At 46.6% G+C, this 25,366-nt stretch overlaps 1 protein-coding gene across 1 annotated transcript in view; it reads left to right on the plus strand.

Moving 5' to 3' along the window:
• The first annotated feature begins 640 nt into the window (after nucleotides 1-640).
• PPP1R18 (protein phosphatase 1 regulatory subunit 18) overlaps nucleotides 641-25,366 on the plus strand; it is a 38,561-nt gene continuing 13,835 nt past the window's right edge. The window contains exon 1 of the mRNA XM_029585496.1: nucleotides 641-4,126. Coding sequence (XP_029441356.1) covers nucleotides 1,910-4,126 — 2,217 coding nt within the window. The 5' untranslated portion in view covers nucleotides 641-1,909. The remainder of the gene's footprint in view (nucleotides 4,127-25,366) is intronic.

Here is a 25,366-nt window from a genome sequence, read left to right on the forward strand (position 1 = left end):
GCTTGTGGACTCCTGAATTTTAATTTCAACGCTCCGATGCTAACAGTATTCTAATATCATGCTTTGCTGGTCAGTATTTCTAGTGCAGAATCCCCCCCTAGAATGATGTTTTGTAGTAAAACCCGAAGTGTTTTCTGCTGTTTGTCTTACGTGCAAATAAGCTCATTCTTGTCCAGAAGTCTTTTTAAATATGTTTGAGAGGCGTGCCACACTGACTCAGCTCAGCCTCGCACATTATTTTCTATAGCCTAGCCTGCTTCACATTAGCTCACAAAGGAGGAATTCCCCCTGGGGGAAGGATGTGTGTCAGTTCCTCATCTGAGCTTCCCCCCTTCCCCTCTACTAAACATCATCCTGCCACCTCTTCCCCTCCCCTATCAGTTTTCTTTCAACATTCAGTGTTTTAGTGCTTTTTTAATTTTCTTTTTTTACTGGTCATTTATCAATATTTCCATTAGTTGTGGTCAGCGGGGGGAGGGGAAGGGTGGGTGTGTGTATGTGTATAGGCGAAAACCTTTCTATATTATAACCCAACCCTATCAGTAGGCATCTGCTCAGGACCCCAGCCTGATTCGTCCGATCCGCTGGGCTAATGTCTGCCTAACCTCACCCTTCTTTCTCTGTTCCTCTGTGTTTCCTGCACACAGCGGCTCAGATCTACTATTCCCCTCCCCTCCTCTTTCCCTCCCCTTCCTTCCCATGTAGCTGTTCTTTTCTTCTCTACCGAGATTTTGGTTTCTCTTCCTTTCCTGCTTTCACTTTTTGAGGAGTTTTGAAGGGGAAATAGTGGAGGAGAGAGGAGGAGGATAAAAATGAATCTCTTTCCCCCTTCCATCCGACTTCTCCATTAAAAGCAAAGAAGACAAAAAAAGGACAGCTATTGAGATGCCTCCTTTCAACTGCCTGAGTCAGATTTCTTCACAGCTCCTCTGGATTTTCCTTCACTTTTCCAGGCAGCTATGTTCTCTTCAGCACATTTTTCAAGTGGATGGTCTTTTAAAAGGCAGAACAGAACTTGTCAAGAAGTACTGCTGCTGAAGATGTTACAAAGAAAACCCAGCATTATTTGAAACGAAAACCCTAGGATCGGCCATGCTTTTAAAGACAGGCGTCCTTTTTTGCCCTGTTTGCTAGCCAGTTTTTTCTGGTTAGGATCTGGCATTTATGATGCTAGCTCATTACACAGAAATACGAGCAGGATCTGCTCAAGAATGAAAGTCTCGTGTAGTTTTTCCTGGCTAAGACGTTTCTGGTTTTTTTGTGTTCCTTGCTTTTTCTTCTGTCCATGTGTGTGTTTTTTTTTAATTTTTAATTTTTTATTTTTTTCTGGGGCAGTAAAGGGATTTGCAACAAACCAAACTGAAGGATTTTTAGCTCCTTGGATGGAAGGATTATTCCTGGCTGGAGCAGCTTTGGATGCCAGACTGTCATTGTCTCACTGAGCAAAGAGCTAAGCGCTCGCTCTTAAGAGATGCAGTTTCTGTATTTTGCCCTGCCAAGGACAGTGCCTGGTCATGTGGAAGTAAACACGCCAAGGTAAGACCTTAAAGGGGACCTCTGGCAGCAACGAACTTTGCTGGTAGCATATGTCAAACACATTTGTTGCCTTCTCTTTGTGTTCGATGGACATTAATGAGCTTATTCAAAGGGCCATTGGGAGAGACATGGGCATTAGTGGCTGAATGGCAGATCTGCAGGCAAAGAGTGGCACTTGAGTTTTAACTAATGTCTTCAGTAACAATCCCTCTTTCAGTTCACTGAATGGATATGACTGCACCTTCAAACAGATATCCATCACCTGAAAAGCCCAGCGTCTTTTAGCTTAATTCCCCACCTTCCTTACTGTCCGTTCTTTGAAACTTGCCTCTATTGCAGCCCTCTTTGGGGCGGCTTTAGCTTGAAAGGCAAAATGTCGGGGTTGCCTGAGTGGAAGACACAGCTGCTAGAGAGGAAGAGGAAGGAGGAAGAAGAGCAACGGCGGCGAGATGAAGAGCAGCGAGACAGGCTGTCAAAAATGCCCACTTGGAAGCGAGAGATCATTGAGCGTAGAAGGGCCAAGATGGGCTCCTCTGAGATGCCTTTCTCAGAGCCAGCTGGGAGTTGGGATGGCCCACAGTCGCATGGCAGTGCCTTTTGCAACCAAACAGCAAACAACTTTCACAGCAGTAGTGCTGAGCCAACAGAGAGCTTGGTTCTGCAGGAAAAGATTGGCCCAGTCCACCAGAACCGTTTCATCAAGCTGGAGAAGCAGCGGAAGGAGAGCTTTGAGGGTGATGCAGCTTCCAGGATGAGGCAGATGACAGATCTCTATACCCATATGCCTGGAGTGAGGACCATCAGGGCTGAGAACATCATCATCATTGAGTCAGATCCTCAGATCTTCCAACTCAACTCAACTCCATTAAAGGAAAATGCCAAATGCAAGAGTGTGGAGGCCCTCAATGAAGCAGTGACTATCCGTGGTGGTAGAACAATGCCAGAGATCCATGCTGCTGATGTGCTGGCTATCAAATCCTCCTTCAGTCGCAGTGTGGAGGACCTAAACTCTTTCAAGGGGCAAGAGGATCTCAGGGTCAAAGGGCATCCTCACCGTGGCACAGTTAGCAAGCTGCTGAGCAAGTTTGGGCAAGAAAAGAGTGGATGGATTAGGCCTGTAAGGTCATTGAGCACCGAGAATATTGTGGACAAAGAAGCACCACCAGATAGCTTCAAAGAGCCTTTCCGGGCTGGGCCTAGGGCCCAGTGCAGCTCTCCAGGTTCTCCTCATTCTGGGGATCCCTTCAGTTTTCAGGAGGATGGCATTACTAATGAATGCAGGCCAACCATTGTGGTAAGGCCCTTGAATCTCTCCAAAGCACAATCACTGGGTATCTCCAGGGCCACACCTTCTCTTGATGGAGAGAGGGGGCAGGGGGACTTTGAACACATTCTGGGGGCCGTCCAAAGCCAGTTCAAGGCACAGGAGCCTATGCCACTGTTGGAATCTCCCCGCAAGTCGACTAATCTCAGCACTCTGTGGCCAATGGAGCCTTCAAGACACCATGAGGCAGTTGAGGAGAGCCATCAAGAGCAGGAACCCACCCAGGGGAAAACCACAGACACCAGAGGGAGCTCTGCACCGAGCCTAAAACAGACCATGTTTGCCTCCACCTGTCCCAGTGACTCTTTTGAGATCCGGCCAGCTCCCCCTCCCGACTTCTCCCTCCTGGCAGAAGATGACCTCCAGGGAAAGGCCCTGGCCAACCTCCGGCTACAGTCAAAGAGTTCCTTTGTGATTATACCTCGCCGGCAGCCAGCCCCACCCCCGCCTTTGCAGCCCAGCCTTAGCCACGGAGAGGAAGCCAGCTGCCTTTGCAAGCCTTCAGCAGGCTGCTGCCATTCCCCTTCCTCTTCCTGCCTCACTGCAGCTCCTGCAGCTGCCGTCTCCTGCACCGAGGACAGGCAGCAGCCAGTGGAGAATGCTCTGGGTGCCAGCTGGGAAGGTGCCCGGCCTCTGAACAGCTGGGCACTGTCTGCCTCAGACCTTGTGGAGAGGCCAGAGGAGACAGGCTCTCCAAGTTGTCAGTCCCTGCAGGATTCTGCTGACATGAGCAGACTTTACAGTCTGAAGCCGGCCCTAGTGCCGAGAAAAATGCCTCCACTGGTGCCAGAGGAAGGAAGGCCTACACCCTTCAATGTCCGCACTGCCAGTGCTGTCTTTGGCCGGGCTGAGAGACCCATGGAACCACTCCTTCCACCAGATCAAGGACTACAGTCAACAAAGGACATGTCAAAGACTAGGATAGGCAATGTAGTTTCTGTGGGAAGAGGTCCTTCTTTCATAGAGTCTCCAGCAGTGCCCTCATCTCCTGAGCTTGCAGGCAAGGCAGCCCACCCTGCCATGCAGCGGCGGAGTGGCAACACCATCACTGTCAACCCACGCAAGGGACCTCCTGCCGCCACCAGGCCCTCTCCCACCACAGCAGAAAATGGCTGCCTGGAAATAGATACCACAGTAAGAGCAGACACCTCGAAAGCCATTCCGGTGAAGAAGAGGTACCCCACGGCAGAGGAGATCCAAGTACTGGGGGGCTACCTGTCGCTGGAGAAGTCCTGTCTGGCTAAGAACGACCCCAACCGGAAAAAGGTAGGAGATCTTATTATTGCTCATGAAGTATGTGCTGTCTCGCCTTGCAGACAGAAAATGAGGTGCATTAGAGTCACAGGCCATGCTATACGAGGGACACACAAGGGTGTCTGTGTACTGGATTAACATCTCAGCACTTTCTTTTGTCTAACATCAGGGCAGTAAAACACAGACTGTACTTCATCCTCCATTTTCTCTCTGCAGTATCTTGAGTGCTTTTAAAGTGGTGACCTGAGCAGATCTGAGCCGAGAGTTGCAGAACCAGACATAAACACACACACACACACAATATCAGAGACATCATGTTAACTTACATCTACTGCATTGACATCAGCTGCAGGGGAAGAAAAATATAGCTTTGTAGTCCATTGTCACTGCAGTAACTGTGTATGTGAAAAAGTGTACTTTGATTTGTAAACTGAGCAGATCTGAGCTGAGACACACACATCCCCCAAAGGAGTTTTAGTACTCCATGACATTTATAGCTGACGTGGGGACTTGAGGGGGTTAGGAGAGGATAAGAAGGCTACCTTCAGGACAGAGGGTGCTAGTCAGCAAAATCCTTCAGTGGAATGTAAAACAGCTCTTTCCTTCCTGTCAGCATCCTGCAGTCCTAGTGCATCTGTTAGATTTGCCTGTTCAGTCCTGATAAGCAGGTCTGCCTGCAGTTTAAATGATAGGGAGACTAGGTCAGAGGGACAGGATGAGCCTCTTCCCTGCCCCCCCACCAATCATTGCAGCCATAAACTTGTACAGTTTCTCTACGAAAAGCAAAAATCTACAGGTCCTAGAATGCAATGAGGACAAACCCTGGATTGGCTCATCCTGTTCTTGCAGCCATCTGGTCATGCTACAGGAAGCAGCTAGAAAGGACCTATTGACTTGTATTTAAATGTTCCCAAAACACAGTTTGCTAGAGTCTCTTCTAGCAATTTCAGCACCTATGCATGCTGTTTCTTTCTAGAGTTCCTCTAGCATTTTCAGTCATTGACTCTGGATTTTGTAGTGTGTGTTGGGCTGATTTGGTGAGGTTAGAGATCGCAAGGTGACCATATCTGACAATCTCAATGTTTCAAACCTGTGTGAGTGAAGTGGATGAGACCTCATATGGAGTATTGTGTCCATTTCTAGAGGCTGTACCTCCATAAGGATAGAGGCAAAGTAGAAATGATCCAGAGAAGGGCTACTAAAACAGTGTGGAGTCTTCACCATTACTTCTGTGAAATCTAAATATGTATAATGAAGAAGACAGGGAGATGCGATAGAGAAATTCAAATGTAATGGTACAAAAAGCATTTTTAGTGGAAAGGAACTAGAGATCATGAGCTCAAAAGGGGTAGACTCAGGAGCAACATTAGAAAATATTTCTTCACAGAAAAGGTGGTGGTGTCTTCTAAGGGAGGCAGAGGTAGAAAGAGAGTTCAGAAAACTCAGTACAGGCACAAAGGATCCTTAGTAGCCAGGAAGTGAATGTGAAGTACAGGAAGGAAGCTGAGTTGGCTAGATGGGCCTTGCATTCTGCATCCGCCATTATACTCCGTTTCTGTGTGTGTGTATATATGTAGGGGACCGAGATAGATTAGATGTGCATTGGGGGTACGGAGACAGCTCAGATGCATGTTTGTGTGGAGAAGACTGAGAGGGGTCAGATGTGTATGAGTATGGCAGAGAGCAAGAGCCGGGGGCATTTTGCAACTGATGCAGGAAATGCAAGGCTTGCATATCCTGGCTATCTAGTGGGTGTTTAGGAGAGCTGAATGCCAGTTCATTTTGTCAGCAAGCCAAGATGATATATGTAAGTGAGGTACTGACATCAGCCCTGGCTGTGACTGACCTCCGATGTCCTGAGTCACTTCCTCTCCAGTGTGCTCTGAAAAACTAGCTTCACATTTTGTTTTTCAACTAATATGCTGAAGGAAAAAAAAAAGCAGAACTTTAATGGGAAGGCAGAGGGAACCTCATCCTCCAGCTACTGTACTGCTCTTAAACGTACCTTTGTTATAACGTCTGAAACCCCTCTGCCCCAGACTTACCCATAGAATGAAAGTATTAGACTGCCAGAGGCAGAACTGCAGTCACCTCTGGATATAATAATGTGCCTGAATGTAGAGGACATGAAAATCTGCAATACAGAAGATATGTTGGCAGGATAGACTTTTTCAAAAGGTGACTTGAAAAAAATTAGGATAGTTAAGGGTTTGACAACTGCACTTACATGATTTTTAAAACATTTTTTAATGTATTTGGGATGTAGAAAATCTGACCATTGGGGAGGAAAAGAATTAGCAGTCACCAAACAAGAGAAACCTGGGGATCATGTGATGAATTTAAGGCTGCCTGTTAGTAAAGATAAAAGTATACTTGGGTGCACAGAGAGAGAGGTATCAGTGGTAGAAGGAGAGAAGTAATATTACTTGTACAGGTGGTGAGAATCCGCCTTGAGAACGGTGTGCACTGGAGATCACAGCTACCAAAGGACCTTGAGAGGGTGGAGCAGGTTAAAAGGAGGACCACCAAAATGATGCATGACCTGCGCTATGAGCCATACACAGGGGCCAATGTAATGAGCTGAGCTTTAGAAGCGCACTGAAATTCAGCGTGCAGGTTAATACACATGCTAGAAACCTTTAAAACTCCTGATGCATTGGGAGTTAAAAAAAAAAATGCTCGCCATTAGAAAATGTGCGAAAACTAATGCTTAGCACGCAGAAAACCATGGTTTGTGCACATAAACTATGTACTGCATGCATACAATATGAGCTATGTGCACAAAAAATGTTTTCAGTGCAGAAAGCCCCGACTACAGGTCCCAACACCAGAACTCCAGCTTCCACCCATAGACTAACATTAGACTTAGAAACTTTACTCCACCTCAGACTAGGAGTTAGGTTTCCAGTGCTAAGAAAACACGAGCTAAACCTGCACCCCTCTCTGCATTGGGAGGTAATAGCTAACGCCATCGTTAGTATGGGATTCGCATGAAATGGCAGAAACCTGTGTGCACATTCTTGAGTGCAAAACTTGCTGCGTTGGCAGTAAAGTTTGCTCACAAAAAATGTACACACAAAAGTGGGTTACACTGTGCACGCTACTGAGAGAATGAGGGAACTAACGATGTACTCTAGGGGGCCCATGCAATATGTAAATTAGGGGGGTTCATGCTAGGAAGGAGGTGCTAGGGTCGCTTGTGCAACCTTAGCGCCTCCTTGCTAAAGCGACCGGCCGCGGCTGCCGGTTATGAAGACCGAGGCCGGTAAACTCGGCCTCTGTTTTCATAACCTGCCTGTCTGCCGGCAATGAAAACGGCTGCTGAGTTTATTGGCGGCCATTTTCATTACTGGCAGACGGCCGGTTATGAAAACCGATGCCGAGTTTACCGCGTCGATCTTCATAACTCGGCAGTCTGCCGAGTTATTTTATTTATTTATTTATTTAACTTTAAAAAAGAAGTACAGAAAAGCAGTTTTCTCTGCTTTTCTGTACTTTTACCTGCGCTCAGCTATTAACACCTATTCCAGGCAGGCGTTAATATTTGAGTGATAAATGTGTGTCTGAGACGCACGTTTATCTTTTTGCATGCGGAGTGAATGACTAATAGGCTCATTCACATGCATTTGCATGTGATGAGCGCTATCTCATTCACTCCGTGTCGGACGCGCGTTAAATAGGCGCTAATCCCCCTATTGCATTAGGGGGTGGATTAGCGCCTATTTATCCCGCGTCCGACTGCGGGTTACAAAGTGCGCTCGGCCCCTAGATTAACAGAAAGCAGGGAAAGGGAAGGTACAATGGAAACATTCAGGTTTGAGCAGGCTTCAATAACCCCCAGAAGGAAACAGTTCCCACAGCATGAAAGGCTGAAAAGGAATGTGAGAGCAGATTTTGTCACTGAGAGGATGGTGGTCGCTTGGAACAGAGCCTTAGGGGAGGAGAGAAGATTCCAGAGCAGTGGCAGAATTCAAACATGCAGGGGATGGGCACCCAGGGACTGAAGGAGGAAGGAGACCACAGTTCCAGTGGTGTCTGGGATAGCACACGAGGCAGCAACCAATGGGCGATTTGGTGGGCCAAGATGTCCTCATCAGCCAATATCTTTCTGTATTTCTTTTTCAAGCATTGAAAGCGGAGAGAGCCAGGGAGAGTGAGACAAGAATTCCCCAGCTAATGTAATCTGATAATAGAGTTCAAAAACTCCCAAATCCATCTGCAGGAGAGATCACAAAAACAAAATAGGTGTACTGCATCTCAGATTCCTGGCTGTTGCATGATAAAATCCTCTACATGCAAGTGTAACCCCCTGGGCTAGCATCCCTTCCCAGGACTACAAAGACCACACCTCAAATAAGGATGACGGTTCCATCTGATGTCCAAGATTTCCAGTCAGGGGGAAGATTACTTCTAGACCCCTGAGCATCATTCAGTAGTAAATTCAACATTAAAGTCTCTTGCATACAGCACTAGTAATCATGCTTGGAAGCAAGTGGTGGTTTCCAACTTTTACGGATTTAAAGATGGAAAGTTGATTTAAAAAAATATTAAATTACAAGCCTTGACAATCCAATTCTGACTTCCAGCTCCCAGTTACTGTATTCTGTTTCTGATGTCAAATAGCTTCTTTTTCTCTAATCCAGTCCAGTTAATGGGCTAGTTTTGGAGCTTCCTCCCAAAACTGAGTAGATGAGACGGTCTCCCAATTGGAATGTACTAAAGTCCCGTTTCTCATACCTTTAATCCCGTTCACCCCCTTGGGTTGCACTTGGATGGTGCTTCCATGCCCCCCTCGTCTACATCCTTCCAGTACTCCTCCCTGGCAATGAATGAAAATTCATTCCAGACACCACGGAGTCCCTGGGGCCTAGGGAATTTCCTCCTCCAAACGAAAGGAACCTTCCTTGCATCCTTTCTTCTTTACCCAGGTCTCATCCCTAGAGACGGAAGGGTCCTTCCCCAAGAAAAAATAAACCATACTGGAGCAGCAAAGACATGCTGCCCCTAGCTAGGATAACTGAAAGGTCCGCTCCCTAAGATGGTGGCCTGGGGTACTTGCCAGCTTAGTCTCGCACACTATCACATCTATGAACTGGGCCTACAAAAATGAATGTAAATGTCTATTCTTTTCTGAGGCACTATTACATTCAGAACAAACTAAAAATCGACCTTTTCTTTAATGAAAATATGTTTCAAATGAATGCACATTCCTTGGAAACTTGGTAATAACCTTTGTTAAAAAAAAAAGATGGGTACGAAGGAAAGCTGGATAATCCAGGTGGCCCGAGTAATGTTTTATGATGATGAATTCATACAGAACTTAGCCTTTCTGGATATAATAACCCTTATTTCTCTGTTCAGGGGCTGGAGGAGATTGAGAGGGTGTGACTGCTGTACTGTAGTAATCTCAGGGCAAAATGTAGACTGTGAGGGTAGATGAAGATCTCCATCCAATCGACGTCCATACCCTACCTGAACTTAGGGATGCGCTTTCATTTAAAATGACATAGGCAATGTCGTTGACATTGGTTTTTATCCCTTCATGTTGTTTAAAAAAAAGAAACGATAGAAAAAAAACCCACAAGTTGTTTTTTTAATTTTCTATCACTTTTAATGTGCACTATTTCTGAATAGTGTATGCTATTTGCTAATAGTGCATGCTGTTATTTGTATTTGCCGAAATAAAAGAAATGAAAAAAAAAAAAAGACCAATACCCCCAACAATATGAAATTTGGTTGAGAACATCTCTCCAACGATATGAAATAAAATATTACTTGGCGTGCACACCCCTACCTGATCTCCAGCTTTACACCTTATTTCCCCACTGCTGAGGAACCGCTAAGCATAATATCCTTTATTCCCCACTGGGTGCCTGTTTCAGGCTTTTACCCCTTACCTCCCCAAATGCTGAGGATAGCAAGCTTTACCCCTCGCTGTCCCAGGCTTCATCCTTTGCTCCCCCAATACTGAGCACCCTCTCTGCCTGTACCAGGCGTTACCCTTGCTCCCCCAATGCTGAGGATCCTCTGTGCTTATCACAAAATTTCTGGAATCCCGTGGTGTTGGTGTGGAATGTGGAGAAGGTAGCTGGGAGGGTTTTGACAGAAGCCATGGGCGATCACAGACTCCAGCTGTTCTGACTGGGTGGGATACCAATGGGAAGACTGTAGGGAGGGGCTGCTGACATGGAGAGAGAGTCGGAGAGCAGTGGGTACAAAGACATGGAGACAAATAGACACAGAGAGAGAGAGAGAGAGATGCAAAAAGTCAGGCATACACAGAACCCATCAGCTGTAGTCTGGAGAAGATCAGAATTAACATTTTGCAGGAAGAGTAAAGCAGAGGACTGTAAGCATGGCCTCCTCCCAGTACAGCCTGCTGCAGTGGCAGGAACAGCCCCACCCAGTACAGTTTACTGAAATGGCAGGGCCCACCCCTCCAATTACAGAGTGCTGAACTGGCAGATGTAAGTGGCTTTTGCACGTTGCTAAATTTGTGCATTAGTCCCAAATATTTTCTCATTCTGCATATAAGGTCTGTCTGTCTGTGATGGTACCTGCATATGTGTATATTTGTGTGTGTTTTTGAGCATCTCGGTATGTTGTCTGTGTGTGTATGTGTTGGTATTTCTATCTTTGTGTCTCTTGTATAATAAAAGCCAGTATCTGTTTGCCTATCACACTCTAACATAAAATCTCTTGCTGACCAATTGATTTTTGAACCAGTGGCCAAGTAACGCGACAACCATATTGCTAGCCAGTGATGCAAACGCCCCAGTTTTATGTCTCTTTGAGATGCTAAAGGAGCTTCACACACACATACATGCATGAATGGGAATGGCTGGGGGGCTGCTGAGAAAGAAGTGGGGATGGAGGGAGAGAAGGTTGTCTGCGGGGGGGGGGGGGGGAATTGAGGCCGAGGATGATTGAGACCTTGGGAATGCACTGAGGGAGGGGTGAATCGGGCAGAGGGGCAAGAGATGAAACAATAGGCTAAACAGACCCACATAAAATGTAAGGAATGCCTTTGGAAACTTGGAGTGGACTGTATGCGCAGCACTATGTATGCGCAGTACTATGTAAAATTTTCAAGCTCTCTAATCCGGAAATTCTTTTCGTTATCTTTTTTTCTGTGTGTGTGTGTGTGTGTGTGTGTGTGTGCTTGCACCACCATTGTAACAAGTGAGAAAGCTAGTAACGTTAAAAGGGGAAACTTCAGAAAAACAGGAAGTGGTGTATGTCTGCTTCAGGGGCCTCAAGGACTTTATTTAAAGCTCATAGCCTGTAGCAGCTTCAGCACAGGAAAGTGCAGGGATGCAGAGGAAGTGGTCAACATGGGCTCAAAGCCCAGCCTGATGCTGCCATCCGCCTTGGGTGACCCTTATGGGATTTCATGTACCCGTGCATTGCATAAACAGTTTACCAGAATGCAGAACTTGGGATGCCGTCGGGTGACTGCTTTGTTCACTTAACATAGTCTCTGCAGAGTGACGCTAGATTCTTGGGCTCAGCATGTGTTCTCCTGGTAATCAGATGATTGATTGACCCTGCTGAATAACTTTTTGTGTGGTGGTGCTGGGCTTAGATGCTTTTCTCTGATTTCAATCCCAGGTTTGGTCATTAAATTTTAGGGGAAGAAGAGTGACCTAGTGGTGAGAGCAAATGGGCTGAGAAATAAAGTCAAGGTTCAAATCCCTTTTCTCCCCCTGCCATTCCTTTGGAACGTGAGCAAAAAATGTTATTTTCCATTGTCTCAGGTACCCACTTAGATTGTAAGCTCCTTTGGGTAGGGACTTATCGTCCCTGAATATTTATCACCATTGTACATCGCCGCGTGCATCCAGTAGCACAATAAAAGTAAATGCGTTCTTTTTCATTGCTTTTTGCTTTTTGACTGCACAGAGAAAATGGCACAGTCTTGAATAGCTCTGAGGAAACAAAACGGCCTCAGCTTTGCAGTCCATTGTCACTCTGCAGTAACAGTCCGCAAAAGACTGCTTTTTGGAGCCAGCCCGGTGGCTCAGTATCAGGGTCATGTGGAGGGACCTGCGTTTCATTCCTGACTCAGCTCTTCCATTTGCTGGGTTGGCTAGGGGTGCTGCAGAGGCAGTGGTCATAGCTCTCGCAGGGAGTCACCATCATTCTGCATTGGCAGCAACTAGTAGCCAGATTTAGGGCCCCTGCTTGCAGGGTTCTTGAAGGGATCATGGCGCATGACCACTAGCCAAGGACTGCACCCGCTATGACTGAGCTAAAATAAGCTGGGATATAACATAAAGGAAAAATCCCTGGGCATTTGTGAATGAAAGCTCATGGTGCCAGTTCTCAGCCCTGTTTCTGACAAAAAAAAAAGAGAGGACGTTTTTTTACTGGTGAACTGAGCCAATCATAGCCAGGGCTTCTAGAAACATCTGCACCCTAGGAGTAGCATCAAAGGCATCATTTCTGGACAGGAACAGGATCAACCCTATGAATAGGAAATATTATACCAGCCAGGCGCTAAAACACCTCCTATTAGGAAGGCAGAACAAACCAGTCTGCTCTAAATTCCTGCCTAGAAACTATACATGCTAGCAGAATACCTCACCTCACTTACACATGCAGAACACAGACAGACTCGCACCAAATACAGCATAAAGAGACCATAAAATACAGAGAGAAAAACAGAACTGGAAACTGCAACAAGCCAGACTCTGTATGCAATGAAGCGGTGTTAAAACAGAAACATCACTAGCCTTCATAAATCAATCATAATAAACCATACTAATAAAAAGAATATTGCCAAACAGATGACAAATAAAATAGCATCCAATTATTAAGAACTCGTATAAAAGATTTCAAAATTTCTAAACAGCAATAAAATATTTCAAAATAGCAGACACCTCAAACATCCAACAATTTAAAATAAGGGGAAAATACCCGATTTTCAGTCACCTTGAGCTTGTTGTAGATTGGGGGGGGGGTAGCATAAAATGTTTTCACATTTCTCCCCCCACCAGGGCAAGCTTCAATTCACACAGACATATATTCCTATGCAGGCTCCCATTGGCACACACACACCCATCCCTGGCAGACAGGCTCCCATTCTCATATACACACACACACACCCCCAACCAGGCAGGTTCCCATTCACTCACACACACACACACACACACACACACACACACACACACAAGAGCTCCCATTCGCACATAACATCACTCCCAGGCAAGCTTGCATTCACATCCAACCACCCTTCTACCTCAGGCAGGCCTCGTTCACAACCCACCCACCCATCCCAGGCATGCTCCCATTCACACACACAAGCAACCTCTATGTAAACAGGGTCCATGGTCTCTCTTGCTGCTGCTGCCACCCAGCGCCTTGTTCCTTGGGGGAGAGAAGGATTCATTGTACATCTGTAAGAGTCCTTCCTGTGGCTCCTCCTCATCTGCCATCAGGCCCCACGATACTCTGCGCTCACAGTGCTAGCACTTACTGTGTGCTCATCTTATGCCTCGCGAGATGAGCATACAAGAAGTGCTAGCGCTATGAGTGTTGAGTACTTCAGGGTCGACTGGCACACGAGGAGGAGCTGCAAAATTAGCTCTCTCTTCTATCAGCAATGGGATGGGGTCAACCAGCGGCCGCATGGCCCTCTTGCTCCCTTTGGGGGGCCCTGTTTGCACACCCGGTAGCACCGGGCCTGGGTAATCAAGATCCTCAGTGGTTGGAGAGTGAGAGGTAATGCTAGGACCAGGCACAGAAGATCCTTAGCAGTGGAAGTGAAGGGTAAAGACAGATTTGCATACAATAGAGGCAGTACATTTTATTTATTTATTTATTTTTACTTTTTATATACCGGCATTCGCGATGGGAGTCGCATCATGTCGGTTTACAATTAACAGGATGTGAACAAAAAGGATAAGAACTTAGAACAATAACATGTGATGTAAGAAGAAGTAGCAGTTACAATAAAACAGGGACATAATGCAACTTGGAATGGAAATAAAGCGATAGAAAAACATTAACAGTGAAATAGTAGAGTAACAAGGTAATAGACCTGTCCATTAAAAAATAAAGATCATTTTGGAGTTGTCCAGTTATTGATTATCCTGAAGGGAGGTCTTTGTTGTTTGAGTTGAAGAAGGATTCAATTGGTATCTGGAAAGGCTTTCATAAATAACCAGGTTTTCAGTCTTTTTCTGAAAGTAGGAAGGCAGGGTTCCTGTCTCAGTTCTGGTGGGATGGAGTTCCATAACATGGGTCCTGCTGTAGAGAATGCCCTGTCTCTAAGCGTCATGTGGTGGAAGGTTTTGGCAGGGGGGACCTGTAGAGAATCTCTGTAGGACTCTCTGATAGGTCTGGTGGAGGTATGTTTTTTAAATGGTATTTGGAGGTTAAGCGGAGAGAGTTGATGGAGTGATTTGTAGATGGTGGTAATGGATTTGTATAAGATTCTATAGTGCACTGGCAGCCAATGTAGGTCTTTGAGAATCGGCGAGATGTGGTCTCTTCTTCTTGTGTTTGTCAAAATTCTGGCCGCCGTGTTCTGAACCATCTGGAGAGGTTTAGTATGAGAAGAAGGGAGACCTAATAGAATGGAGTTGCAATAATCTAACTTAGAGAAGATTATTGATTGCAAGACTGTTCTGTAGTCGTGGAAGTGGAAAAGTGGTTTAATTCTTTTTAAGACATGCAGTTTATGAAAGCAGTCCTTTGTGGTTTGATTAATAAAAGATTTTAGATTTAGCCGATTATCAATGATGGCACCTAGGTCTCTTACTTGTGAAGCTTGAAAACCGGTAGGAAGATTTGTGATGTGGTTACTGTTTTCGGGGGAAATTATGAGAAGTTCGGTTTTTGCGGAATTTAAGATTAGATTTAGACTGGCGAGGAGGTTGTCAATATTTTGAAGGCATTTTTCCCAAATTTTTATTGTTTTGGTGAGGGATTCTTTGATAGGGATGACAATCTGGACGTCATCAGCGTATAGAAAGTATTTGAGGTTCAGATTAGTTAATAGTTGACAAAGGGGTAGGAGGTAAATGTTGAAGAGCGTGGGGGAAAGAGAGGAGCCCTGGGGAACTCCTAGCGTTGAAGGGTGAAACTGTGATTCTTTGTTATGTATTTTGACTTTATATCCTCTGTTTCCCAAGAATGATTTGAACCAGGCAAGAGCAGAGCCTGTTATTCCGATGTTCGCTAGTTGATTTAGGAGAAGGGTGTGGTTCACAGTATCAAAGGCGGCCGAAAGGTCGAGGAGTATCAGCAGGTAGGCGTGACCTTTATCGAGGCCCATGATGAGGTAATCTGTCAGAGATATGAGAAGTGATTCTGTACTTAAAGATTTCCGGAAGCCATATTGAGTAGGGAATAGTATATTGTGGTCTTCGAGGTATTCTGATAATCTGGTGTTGACTAATTTTTCCGTAACCTTAGCGATAAAAGGGAGGTTGGAGATTGGGCGGAAATTGGAGGGATCTTTAGGGTTAAGATTAGGTTTTTTTAATAGAGGTTTGATAGAAGCAATTTTCAGGTTGTCTGGATAAATTCCTTGGGCTAAGGAACAGTTGATAATGTCAGTCAAGGTTTTGGCAATGGTATCTGGTATTAGCAGCAGAAGTTTAGAGGGGATATGGTCGAATGGGTGAGAGGAGGGTTTCATTCTCTTCAAAACTAACATGGTCTCTGATGTTGCAATGGGTTCGAAGGCTTGTATAGCAATGTCTTTGCAGTGATGGTGATATGCGTTGAATGGAGCTAGGGTATTTGGTTTTAGAAGTGATTGTAGGTTGGAAATTTTTTTACTGAAGAAAATGGCTAGCTCTTCCGCTTTTTCGTGTGCTTGATTGAGTGGAATGTCCTGTGCGTTGACTTGAGTTAAGTTCGAGACGTAGGAAAAGAGGGCTTTTGAATCGAAGATGAGGTGATGTATCTTGTGAGCGTAGTAGTCCCTTTTTGTTTTTAATGTGGAGCTCTTGTATATGTGAAGAGCGAGTTTGTAAGCTGATAGGGAGGTCGGAGATGGTGCTTTACGCCATTTATTTTCTTTTTGTCGAAGGGAAAGTTTAAGTTTTTGCAGTTGTTCGTTAAACCAAGGTTTTCTTCTGGAAGCATTATTTTTTGGTTTTTTTGTTGCCATAGGGCAGAGTTTATTTGCTGCCGATGCTGTGATGTTTGACCAGGAGTGGAGGGCGGAATTGGGAGTGGAGATGTCTATATGAGGGAGTTCTAGGACAAGGTGTTCGTGAAGTTCGTCGGATGAACAAAGGTTTCTGTAAGAAAATTGAGGTTGAGGATCGTGTTTGTTGCTCGATTGTGCCAGCGAAAATGTTGTAGAGATTAATGCATGGTCTGACCAGGGGACTGATTTGCATATGGGTGGTGCAGAGTGTGATATGCCTGAGTTTACAAAAATGAGATCCAAAGTGTGTCCAGCTCTGTGAGTGGGATTGTTGATTATCTGTTTGAACCCCATGGCAGTCATGGCGTTTAGGAAAGTTTCACAGTTTGTAGTGGGAGAGGGGTCATCAACATGTAAATTAAAATCTCCCAATATGATAGCTGGAGACTCAAGATTTAGGTTAGAAGCTATTATTTCTAGAATGGGAGAGGCATCTGAATCCAGAAGTCCCGGAGGGGCGTAAACTAGAATGATTTGAAGCAGGTCTGATTTGAAAAAGCCGGCTTCAATTTTTGTAGGAGAGTGTACTGGGAATTGAGTCAGTCTCAGCTCTTTTTTGGCTGCGAGGAGAATACCCCCCCCCCCTTTTTTTTCTGTCTGGGAATAGAGAAGAAATCATGGGTTTCTGTTGGAAGTTGGTTTATTAGTGCAGTGTCCGTATGTTTAAGCCATGTTTCCGTTATTGCACAGAGGTCGGGTTTGATGTCCAGTAGAAGGTCATTGAGTATTAGTGTTTTTTTGGTAAGAGATGCAAATCTCTTGCCATGCAAATCTATCTCATGCATATTCATTGTGGATATCCTAAAAGCCTGACTGGTTAGGTATGCCCTGAGGACTGGGTTGACAAGCACTGAAATAGGGTGTGCATTGCAAGGGTGTCCAACTTCAGTGCTCAATGGCTGCATTCCAGCTGAGTTTTTCAGTTTCTCACAGGACAAGCAGGATGGTAGTCCTCACATATGGGTGACATCATCAGGATGGAGCCCAATCACGGAACACTTTTGTCAAAGTTTCTAGAACTTTGAATGGCACCTACTGGGCATGCCCAGCGTAGCACCAACTCTGCATCCAGCAGGGGTTCCCCTTCAGTCTTCTTTTTTCCGCACAGCAATAGCCACGTGGGTTAAGGAGCTCTTCAGAGATTCCTGACAGGAATTTTTCCTCACGGAACTTTATCAAAAAATTATACCCCACAGGGGTTCCCCTTATCGATACCTTTGCTCCGCGGTCGAACGGTAAGTTTTTTTACTTGCTTGCGGTCAATTCCCGTCGAGTTTTTCCCTCACGGCCTACCGGCCATTGACCGCGACTAAATTTTGTCGAGGCCATAGCGTTGGGTTTCCGTTGGTGCCCCAACTGCACTTGAACAATGTCCATCACTGACCCTACTGGCATAGGAGATACGTCCAGAGGTCGGCCTTCTAAGCCTTACCAAAAAGGCCAATCCAGGCAACCTCGATACAGAAGTCACAGCCAGCCCCCCAGCCAGGTCCAGCGTCTGGCTTTTGACTCCATCCTAGAGAGCAGTACCCAGCCTCCACTTCCGGCTATTCCCATCAGAGGCCGGTTGTGCCACTTCTCCAAACCTTGGCACACAGTCACCACAGATCAGTGGGTACTCGCTGTAGTAACTCAAGGTTACCGCCTCATCTTTCTCTCTGTTCCACCGGATTCCCCACCTCGGCTGACGTGGGGAATATCCGACCACACAACACTCCTGGAGCAGGAGGTCTCCTCCTCCTCCAGTCCCGAGCAATAGAGCCAGTGCCCCTCTCCCAACAGGGACAGGGGTTCTATTCCCGGTATTTCCTGTTACCAAAAAAGTCAGGTGGTGTTCGCCCAATACTGGATCTTCGCACCTTAAACAAATACCTACAAAGAGAAAAGTTCAAGATGGTGACCTTGGGTTCTCTTCTTCCCCTTCTTCAAAGGGAAGATTGCTCTGCTCTCTAGACCTCCAGGATGCCTTCACACACATTTCAATTACTCCGTCACATTGCAGATTCCTGCGGTTCCTAGTAGGTCCAAAACAATTCCAATATCGAGTGTTACCATTTGGCCTAGCATCTGCCGCACGAGTCTTCACCAAGTGCCTCGTAGTGGTAGCTGCCTTTCTCAGGCGTCAAAGTGTCCACGTCTACCCCTATCTCGACGATTGGTTGATCAGGGCTCCCACTCAGCAAACTGCACTGACGCCCCTACGTCTCACTTTGCATACCCTGATCTCCCTAGGGTTCCTCATAAACTATCCAAAATCCAGGCTAGTTCCTTCCTTCTCAAACCCTGTCGTTCATAGGGGCTGACTTGGACACTCCAAAAGTGAAAGCTTTCCTACCTCGGGATTGAGCTCTCACTCTCGCTTCTCTGGCCCATCGACTGCAGTCTCGACAACATTCAACTGCACATCATTTTCTGGTCTTACTGGGTCATATGGCCTCCTCGGTGCATGCCACTCCCATGGCTCGCCTTGCCATGAGAGTATTGCAGTGGACTCTAAAATCACAGTGGATTCAGTCTTCTCAGCCAATGTCCACCATTGTCCACATCACCAAACAGCTCCGCTTATCGCTGGCCTGGTGGGCAGACCAATTCAATTTGCTACAAGGCCTTCCATTTCAGGTTCCAGAACCTCAAATAACCTTGACAACAGATGCTTCCAGCCTCGGCTGGGGTGCACATGTTGGAAACCTGCAAACTCAGGGCATTTGGTCTCCAGAGGAAGCCAAACACCAAATAAATTTCCTGGAGCTTCATGCAATCAGATATGCTCTCAGGGCTTTTCAGGATCACCTTTCCAACCAGGTCATCTTGATTCAAACAGACAACCAGGTGGCCATGTGGTACATCAACAAGCAAGGGCTCCTACCTTCTGTGTCAGGAAGCTGCACAGATATGGGCGGAAGCCCTTTCCCACTCGATGTACCTCAGGGCCACCTACTTGCCGGGAGTGGACAATGTGTTGGCAGACAAGCTGAGACGCACTTTTCAACCGCACGAGTGGTTCCTCAACCCCACTGTAGCGGACTCAGTATTCCAACATTGGGGTTACCCTCACCTAGACATCTTTGCGTCAATTCACAATCGCAACGTAGGGAACTTCTGCCCTCTCACTCGCAGCCAACACCCGCAGCCAAAGACGCTTTCTCCCTCTCATGGGCCAGCGGTCTCCTTTATGCGTACCCTCCACTTCCACTCATTTCAAAGACTCTCGTGAAGTTGCGAAGGGACAAGGGGCTAATGATTCTGATAGCCCCTCATTGGCCATGCCAGGTCTGGTTTCCAATTCTCCACCGGCACATTCCTCTGGGGAAGGACCCTCTTCTGATCACTGAGAACAATGGCTGCCTTCCTCACCCCAACCTCCAGGCCCTCTCCCTGACTGCCTGGATGTTGAAAGTTTAATACTTCAACTTCTTAACCTTTCAGAGCCGGTTTCCAGTGTCCTAGTAGCTTCACGAAAGCCTTCCACTAGGCAGTCTTATCGTTATAAATGGAACAGGTTTATGGTATGGTGTACTTCCATGTCCATCGATCCCTTTACTTGTTCCACACCGAAGTTTCTGGACTATCTCTGGCATCTGTCAGAGTCAGGTCTGCAAACTTCTTCCATCAGGGTACTTGTCAGTGCGGTTGCCACCTTCCATAATGGTGTCGGGGATGTACCCATTTCAGTACAACCCCTTGTAACATGCTTTTTGAAGGGCTTGCTCCACCTTAAACCTCCACTGCACCCTCCGGCCCCTTCCTGGGACCTCAACATGATTTTGGGGCGGCTCATAAAACCGCCGTTTGAGCCTCTCCAATCCTGTGATCTCCGCTATCTCACTTGGAAAGTGATTTTTCTTTTGGCGATCACATCTGCTCGCAGAGTTAGTGAGTTACAGGCCTTAGTCACCTACCCGCCTTACACTAAACTTCTGCATGATAGGGTAGTACTCCGCACTCACCCTAAGTTTCTGCCTAAGGTAGTATCGGAGTTTCATATCAATCAATCCATTATACTACCCACCTTCTTTCCCAGGCTCCATTCAAATCCAGGAGAATGGGCTCTGCATACACTTGACTGTAAACGTGCTCTAGCATTCTATTTAGACTGTACAGCTGCCCACAGAAGATCCATCCAATTATTTGTTTCCTTCGATCCCATCAAATTGGGTAAACTTATGGGTAAGCAGACTCTCTCCTCCTGGTTAGTGGACTTAATTTCCTTCTACCAGCAGGCAGGCATTCCGCTTCAAGACCGTGTCAAAGCACACTCTGTCAGGGCCATGGCAACATCAGTAGCGCACCTACGCTCTGTGCTGCTACCTGGAGCTCTCTCCACACCTTCGCAGCCCATTATTGTTTAGACAAGGCTGGAAGACAAGATTCCATCTTCAGCCAATCTGTGCTATGCAACTTATTTGCGAACTGAGGTACCAACATCCTTCCGCCAATCCGTTAGGGTTCAGGATGCCCTCTACCAAATTCCACCCCTGTTGTTGTGCCTATTGCACGTCTTTGGGTACATTTGGTACATTGCTCGGGCATCCTCAGCTCGGTACTCACCATATGTGAGGACTACCATCCTGCTTGTCCTATGAGAAAGCAAATGTTGCTTACCTGTAACAAGTGTTCTCACAGGAAAGCAGGATGTTAGTCCTCACGAAACCCGCCCGCCACCCCGCGGTGTTGGGTTCGCTTACTTTTTCTTATTTTATTTTTCGCACGTACTTTTTACTATAAAATGAGACTGAAGGGGGACCCCTCCTGGCTGCAGGGTTAGTGCCATGCTGGGCATGCCCAGTAGGTGCCAGTCAAAGTTCTAGAAACTTTGACAAAAGTGTTCCGTGATTGGGCTCCATCCTGTGATGTCACCCATATCCTGTTGTCCTGTGAGAACACCTGTTACAGGTAAGCAACTCTGCTATACCCCTAATGAATATATATGAAGTAAATTTGCATTCATGCTGCCTTAGTTGTATTTAGATTTAGGGATATTCTAAAAGCCAAACCCGTTTGCAACTCTCCAGGACCAGAGTCCAATACCTTGCAGTATTGGAGTAGGGAGGGAGAACAGGCAAAGGCCTGATTGGCTTAGAGTTTATTTGTAGTTATAGCCTTCAAGCTTGTCAGACTTGTGCTGTCAACTCCCTATCCCATTTTTTGACCCCTCCTCATAGACCCTCAAAGTTGCCAAATTATCTTGAAGGGAGATTTTAGGTGGATTTCTGGCACCTACAGCGCTGATTTCAGTGGGAAAAATCAGGGACTACAACTAACATCCTGCATTGTGATGCCCTTTCAAATCCAGTCCTGACCAAATAAAAAAAAATCTTCCTTCTGGCACTGTAGCTTTGCAATTCTGGAACCCGGACAAAGGCTGGCCTTCTCGGAGGCCTCGTTGCCATGGGCTTCGAGATACCTTCCTGCCGGAGTCTCATTAGTGCCAGAGGGACAGCCCGACTTACAAAACACACAGCTGATGAGAAATCTGTTTGTGGTGCAAATAGGCTTTTTCCGTCAGTGGCTGCAGTGCTGCGTGGGAGATGGCTCCTAACATTTACAGTAAACAGTGAATGTTATTTTATGCACTGTGAGAGCGAACGCTGCTTACGTGGTACTTAACTACATCAGCTGAAATTAGTCCGAGTTTGTTGTAGTCTGAGAGGGGTTTTTTGGGACCAAAAAAAGATTACTTGTGAAACGTTTTAAGCTGCAATGCCTGCGATATCTCCTGAGCCCCTGCGTAAGGTGACATCACATGCTCGCTGGTTCCAATTGGTGGAAGCGGTGTCCTTTGCGTCGGCAGAGCCAGCATGCACCAATCGGATGCAGTGAGCTTGTGACCTCATTCATGCCTCTCCTGCTAACATGGTTACGCCTAGGGGTTCAAGGGAATTGAAATAGTTCAAAGTGTTTCCCAGGTAAAATCCAGTGGTAAAAAGCGTAAGCAATAGAGGACAAATCTTAACAGAGTACACAGAATCCTTTAAACATAGGAAGCTTTTTTTTTATTTTTGGCTTATTTCATTTTCTCCCCCAATGAATTTGAAAGTGGCTTCAAAGCAGTTTTCCAGTTTGTAATAACTGGCGGGCTTGCCTGAGGGAAAAGAGGGTGGACCAGAAGGCCAGCGGCGGGAAAGGTAGAGTGCAGGCAGAGCTGGCCTAACCGCGGGGATGAGCCCCCCCAACAAAGGAGAGGGTAGAAGAAAGCAGGGGAGGTCTGGAGTGCAAGTGAAATCATGCTAAGGGTGGAACCAGGGCAGAATCGTGCTCAGAGCTAGAATCTTGTTCTGGACAAGATAGGGCCTGCCCTCCAAGCTGCCTCTGGTGGCGTGGCCCTGCTAGGAGACACTGCCAGTGCAAAGCACCCTCAGAGTTACGGTTGTGGAGGGCCTTTAGAGCGAAACGCTTTTTACAAACATAGGCTCTGAGTTTCTAAGCCTTCCTTCCCCCAAGCATGCTGTGTCCACGGAGGGGAATAAATGAGGCCCTTTGTTTGAAATCATGGGTAAAAGATTCCACCGAAGGCACAGGATGAGCGATCTGGCAGAGAAGCGGGTCAAGTTCTGCTCATTTCTGTCACCCCCGCCCCGTTCGCTCCTTCCCATCCCTTCTGGTGGCCCTCCCCTCTTCACATCAACCTCAACCCACAACCTGTTCTTCTGGGGTCTCTCTGTTCCCTGCAGGCCTTCCACCCTGGGCTGAGATGCATAAAATGGCTAAGCAGATTACTAAATGCCTAGGCTGGTTTGTCAGGCCAGCTGCGTCTGCTGGGCTCTGGGACATTCTTTGTATCCCGTCTATAACAAAAATCCCTCTAAGTGCTTTCTGCATGAGTTGTGGCTTGTGGAATTTGCAGCGGGCGGGGGGGGGGGGGATCCTGACAGGGATATTTGGGCGTTTGTTTTTTTTTTTTAATCCAGATATACGCCCAGATGTGCATGCGATCCGGAAAGCAGCCTTTGTTCGTTTTGCATGAAACTTCTTGTTTCTCTTCCACCGTCTTTGGGCAAAAGATGCAGCTGTTCCTATTATTTAACATTTTTGGTTGTGGGTTCCTTACAGCTGACATTGGGGGTTCTGTGAGGCAGGGGACGAGGAAGGGATTTCTCCTTTTGGTCCCTTTGCAGAGAAGCCTGGGATTCCCTGGCCCAAGGGTACCAGGCCTACCCTCTTGGCTGATGGATGGTAGGAAGCAGCTGGCTCTCGCTTTTTCCCCCTCCCCCTTCTGGAAGGAGGAGGTGGAGGGGAAGGAGTGAGTAATCCCAGCAGCATTCCAGAGGGAAACAGTCAGTTGAGGGCAGGGGAGGGGGAGGGAAGATGGAGAGAGAGAGAGAGGGAAAGCGAGATTGCTTTTCAAGCAAGATGAGGGAGAATAGGTTTGAGAAAGGGATGAGAGAGACATGCGAGGAGCCAAAGGGCTTTCCATTAAAATTCTTCCCTGCTGCTGACGGTGCCTCCTACGTGATTATTTCTGCTCAAGCAAGAGCCTGAAGGGCAAAGCGAAGAAAAGTATGTGATCCTCCCAGGCCCGTCCTGACAGCCCTCCATCCCATGGCAAGATCTACGCAGCCACTGCTCATCCAGGGCAGGATATGTTACAGGACCCACCCTTCTGGGCTGAAAAGGTATCCTTTCCTGCCCCTGCTATAGTCCTGCTTTACCGGCCCGTCTGGGGCTCAGATGAGGTTCCTGCTGCTGGGTTCCTGCTTGGGATGCTTGCATGATGATGGACAGCACAGCAGGCAGCAGCACCCCTGATTCCTTTCCAGACACTTTAAAATATCTCTTTGGAGACTGAAATGAATATCACAAAATTGGTGACTATTTCCATATGTTTGCCTGTATAGCTCCTCTGTACGTCCACTTGTAGTCCTGCATCATGTAAGGGAACCTAACTGCACAGGGGCAAAAGGCAAGCTGGGCTTGGCCTGCACCCTGTTATGTGCAGCCATCTGGCAAGGCTAAGCTGTATTAACCGATCTTGCACCGGGGGTTTCTAGCCCTCCTTTCCTCCAAATTAATCTACGCTCTCCTTCCTTCCGGATGTCTATTAATGGTCTTTGTTGCCAACAAACTGGGATTAGCCCAGCCACGTCTGAGGAGAAGCTGCAGGGGGGCAGCCGATCCATTTCAGGCCTGTGATAGGATTACTAGCCATGGAAAGAGCTCCAAGGGCAGCTCGGAGATTCAACACCCCCAAAGCTTACCTTCAGGGCCACCCAATCTCTGCCCTATTCTTTTTCCCTGCTGCAAATCTATGGCCCCTACTTGACCTCCAAATTTACCCCTCACTCCCCCACCACTGAGGATCCTCTGTGCCCATTCCAAGTCTTTCTTGAATTCAATGCAGTTTTGCTCCCACCACCTCTACTTGGGAGACTTATTCTATGCACCCACTAACTTTAGTATGAAGAAATATCTCCTCACATTAGTCCTGTATCTGCGCTGCTTCCAAAATGTATTACTTTTGTACCATAGCTTAATTGTTAGGTTTTACCAGTCTTATCTATAACCTTTCCCTTGCAACATCCTTAGAGCTGTGTTCTAAATGGGTTCATTGTTATGGCATCTTTGTTAATCTTCCTGTCCTATTTCTTGCTCACTGCTGATTCCAGTGCAAATATCAGACACGACATTCATTTATCTTCTTTCAGGTTATTTATTTATTTCTTTTTTAATAATCATTTGCTGCATGCCGAGCTTCCCTGATTGCAGAAAAATAAGACCTCTTCAATGCTTCTCATCTGCATCTTGACATCATCTAGTGCTATAGTGTAGTCCTATGCACTCACAGGGGAGAGGAGGGGCAACGAGGCATTCCAGCAGTTGTCAGGTCAGTTCAACTGTTTGGAGCAAGACAAACTCTGAATGGAGAGCCTTAGGAACACAAAACACTGGAGAAAAGAAGGGTAAGTGTTTGAAATAGCTGGCTGGCTTTGATAATGAACAAGAATAAATAAAAGGAATCCCTTAGCCAAGGGGTCACAATACGAAGCTGAGAAAGCAGCTGGCAACCCCCTTGAAACAAATCGCCAGGTAGCCCTGAAGATGCAAAGTGGATTTTGTTCACCTCGTGGAGAGAGACCCAATCTTGTTGC

Source organism: Rhinatrema bivittatum, chromosome 19 (assembly GCF_901001135.1).
Source record: "Rhinatrema bivittatum chromosome 19, aRhiBiv1.1, whole genome shotgun sequence".
Classification (NCBI taxonomy): Eukaryota; Metazoa; Chordata; class Amphibia; order Gymnophiona; family Rhinatrematidae; genus Rhinatrema; species Rhinatrema bivittatum.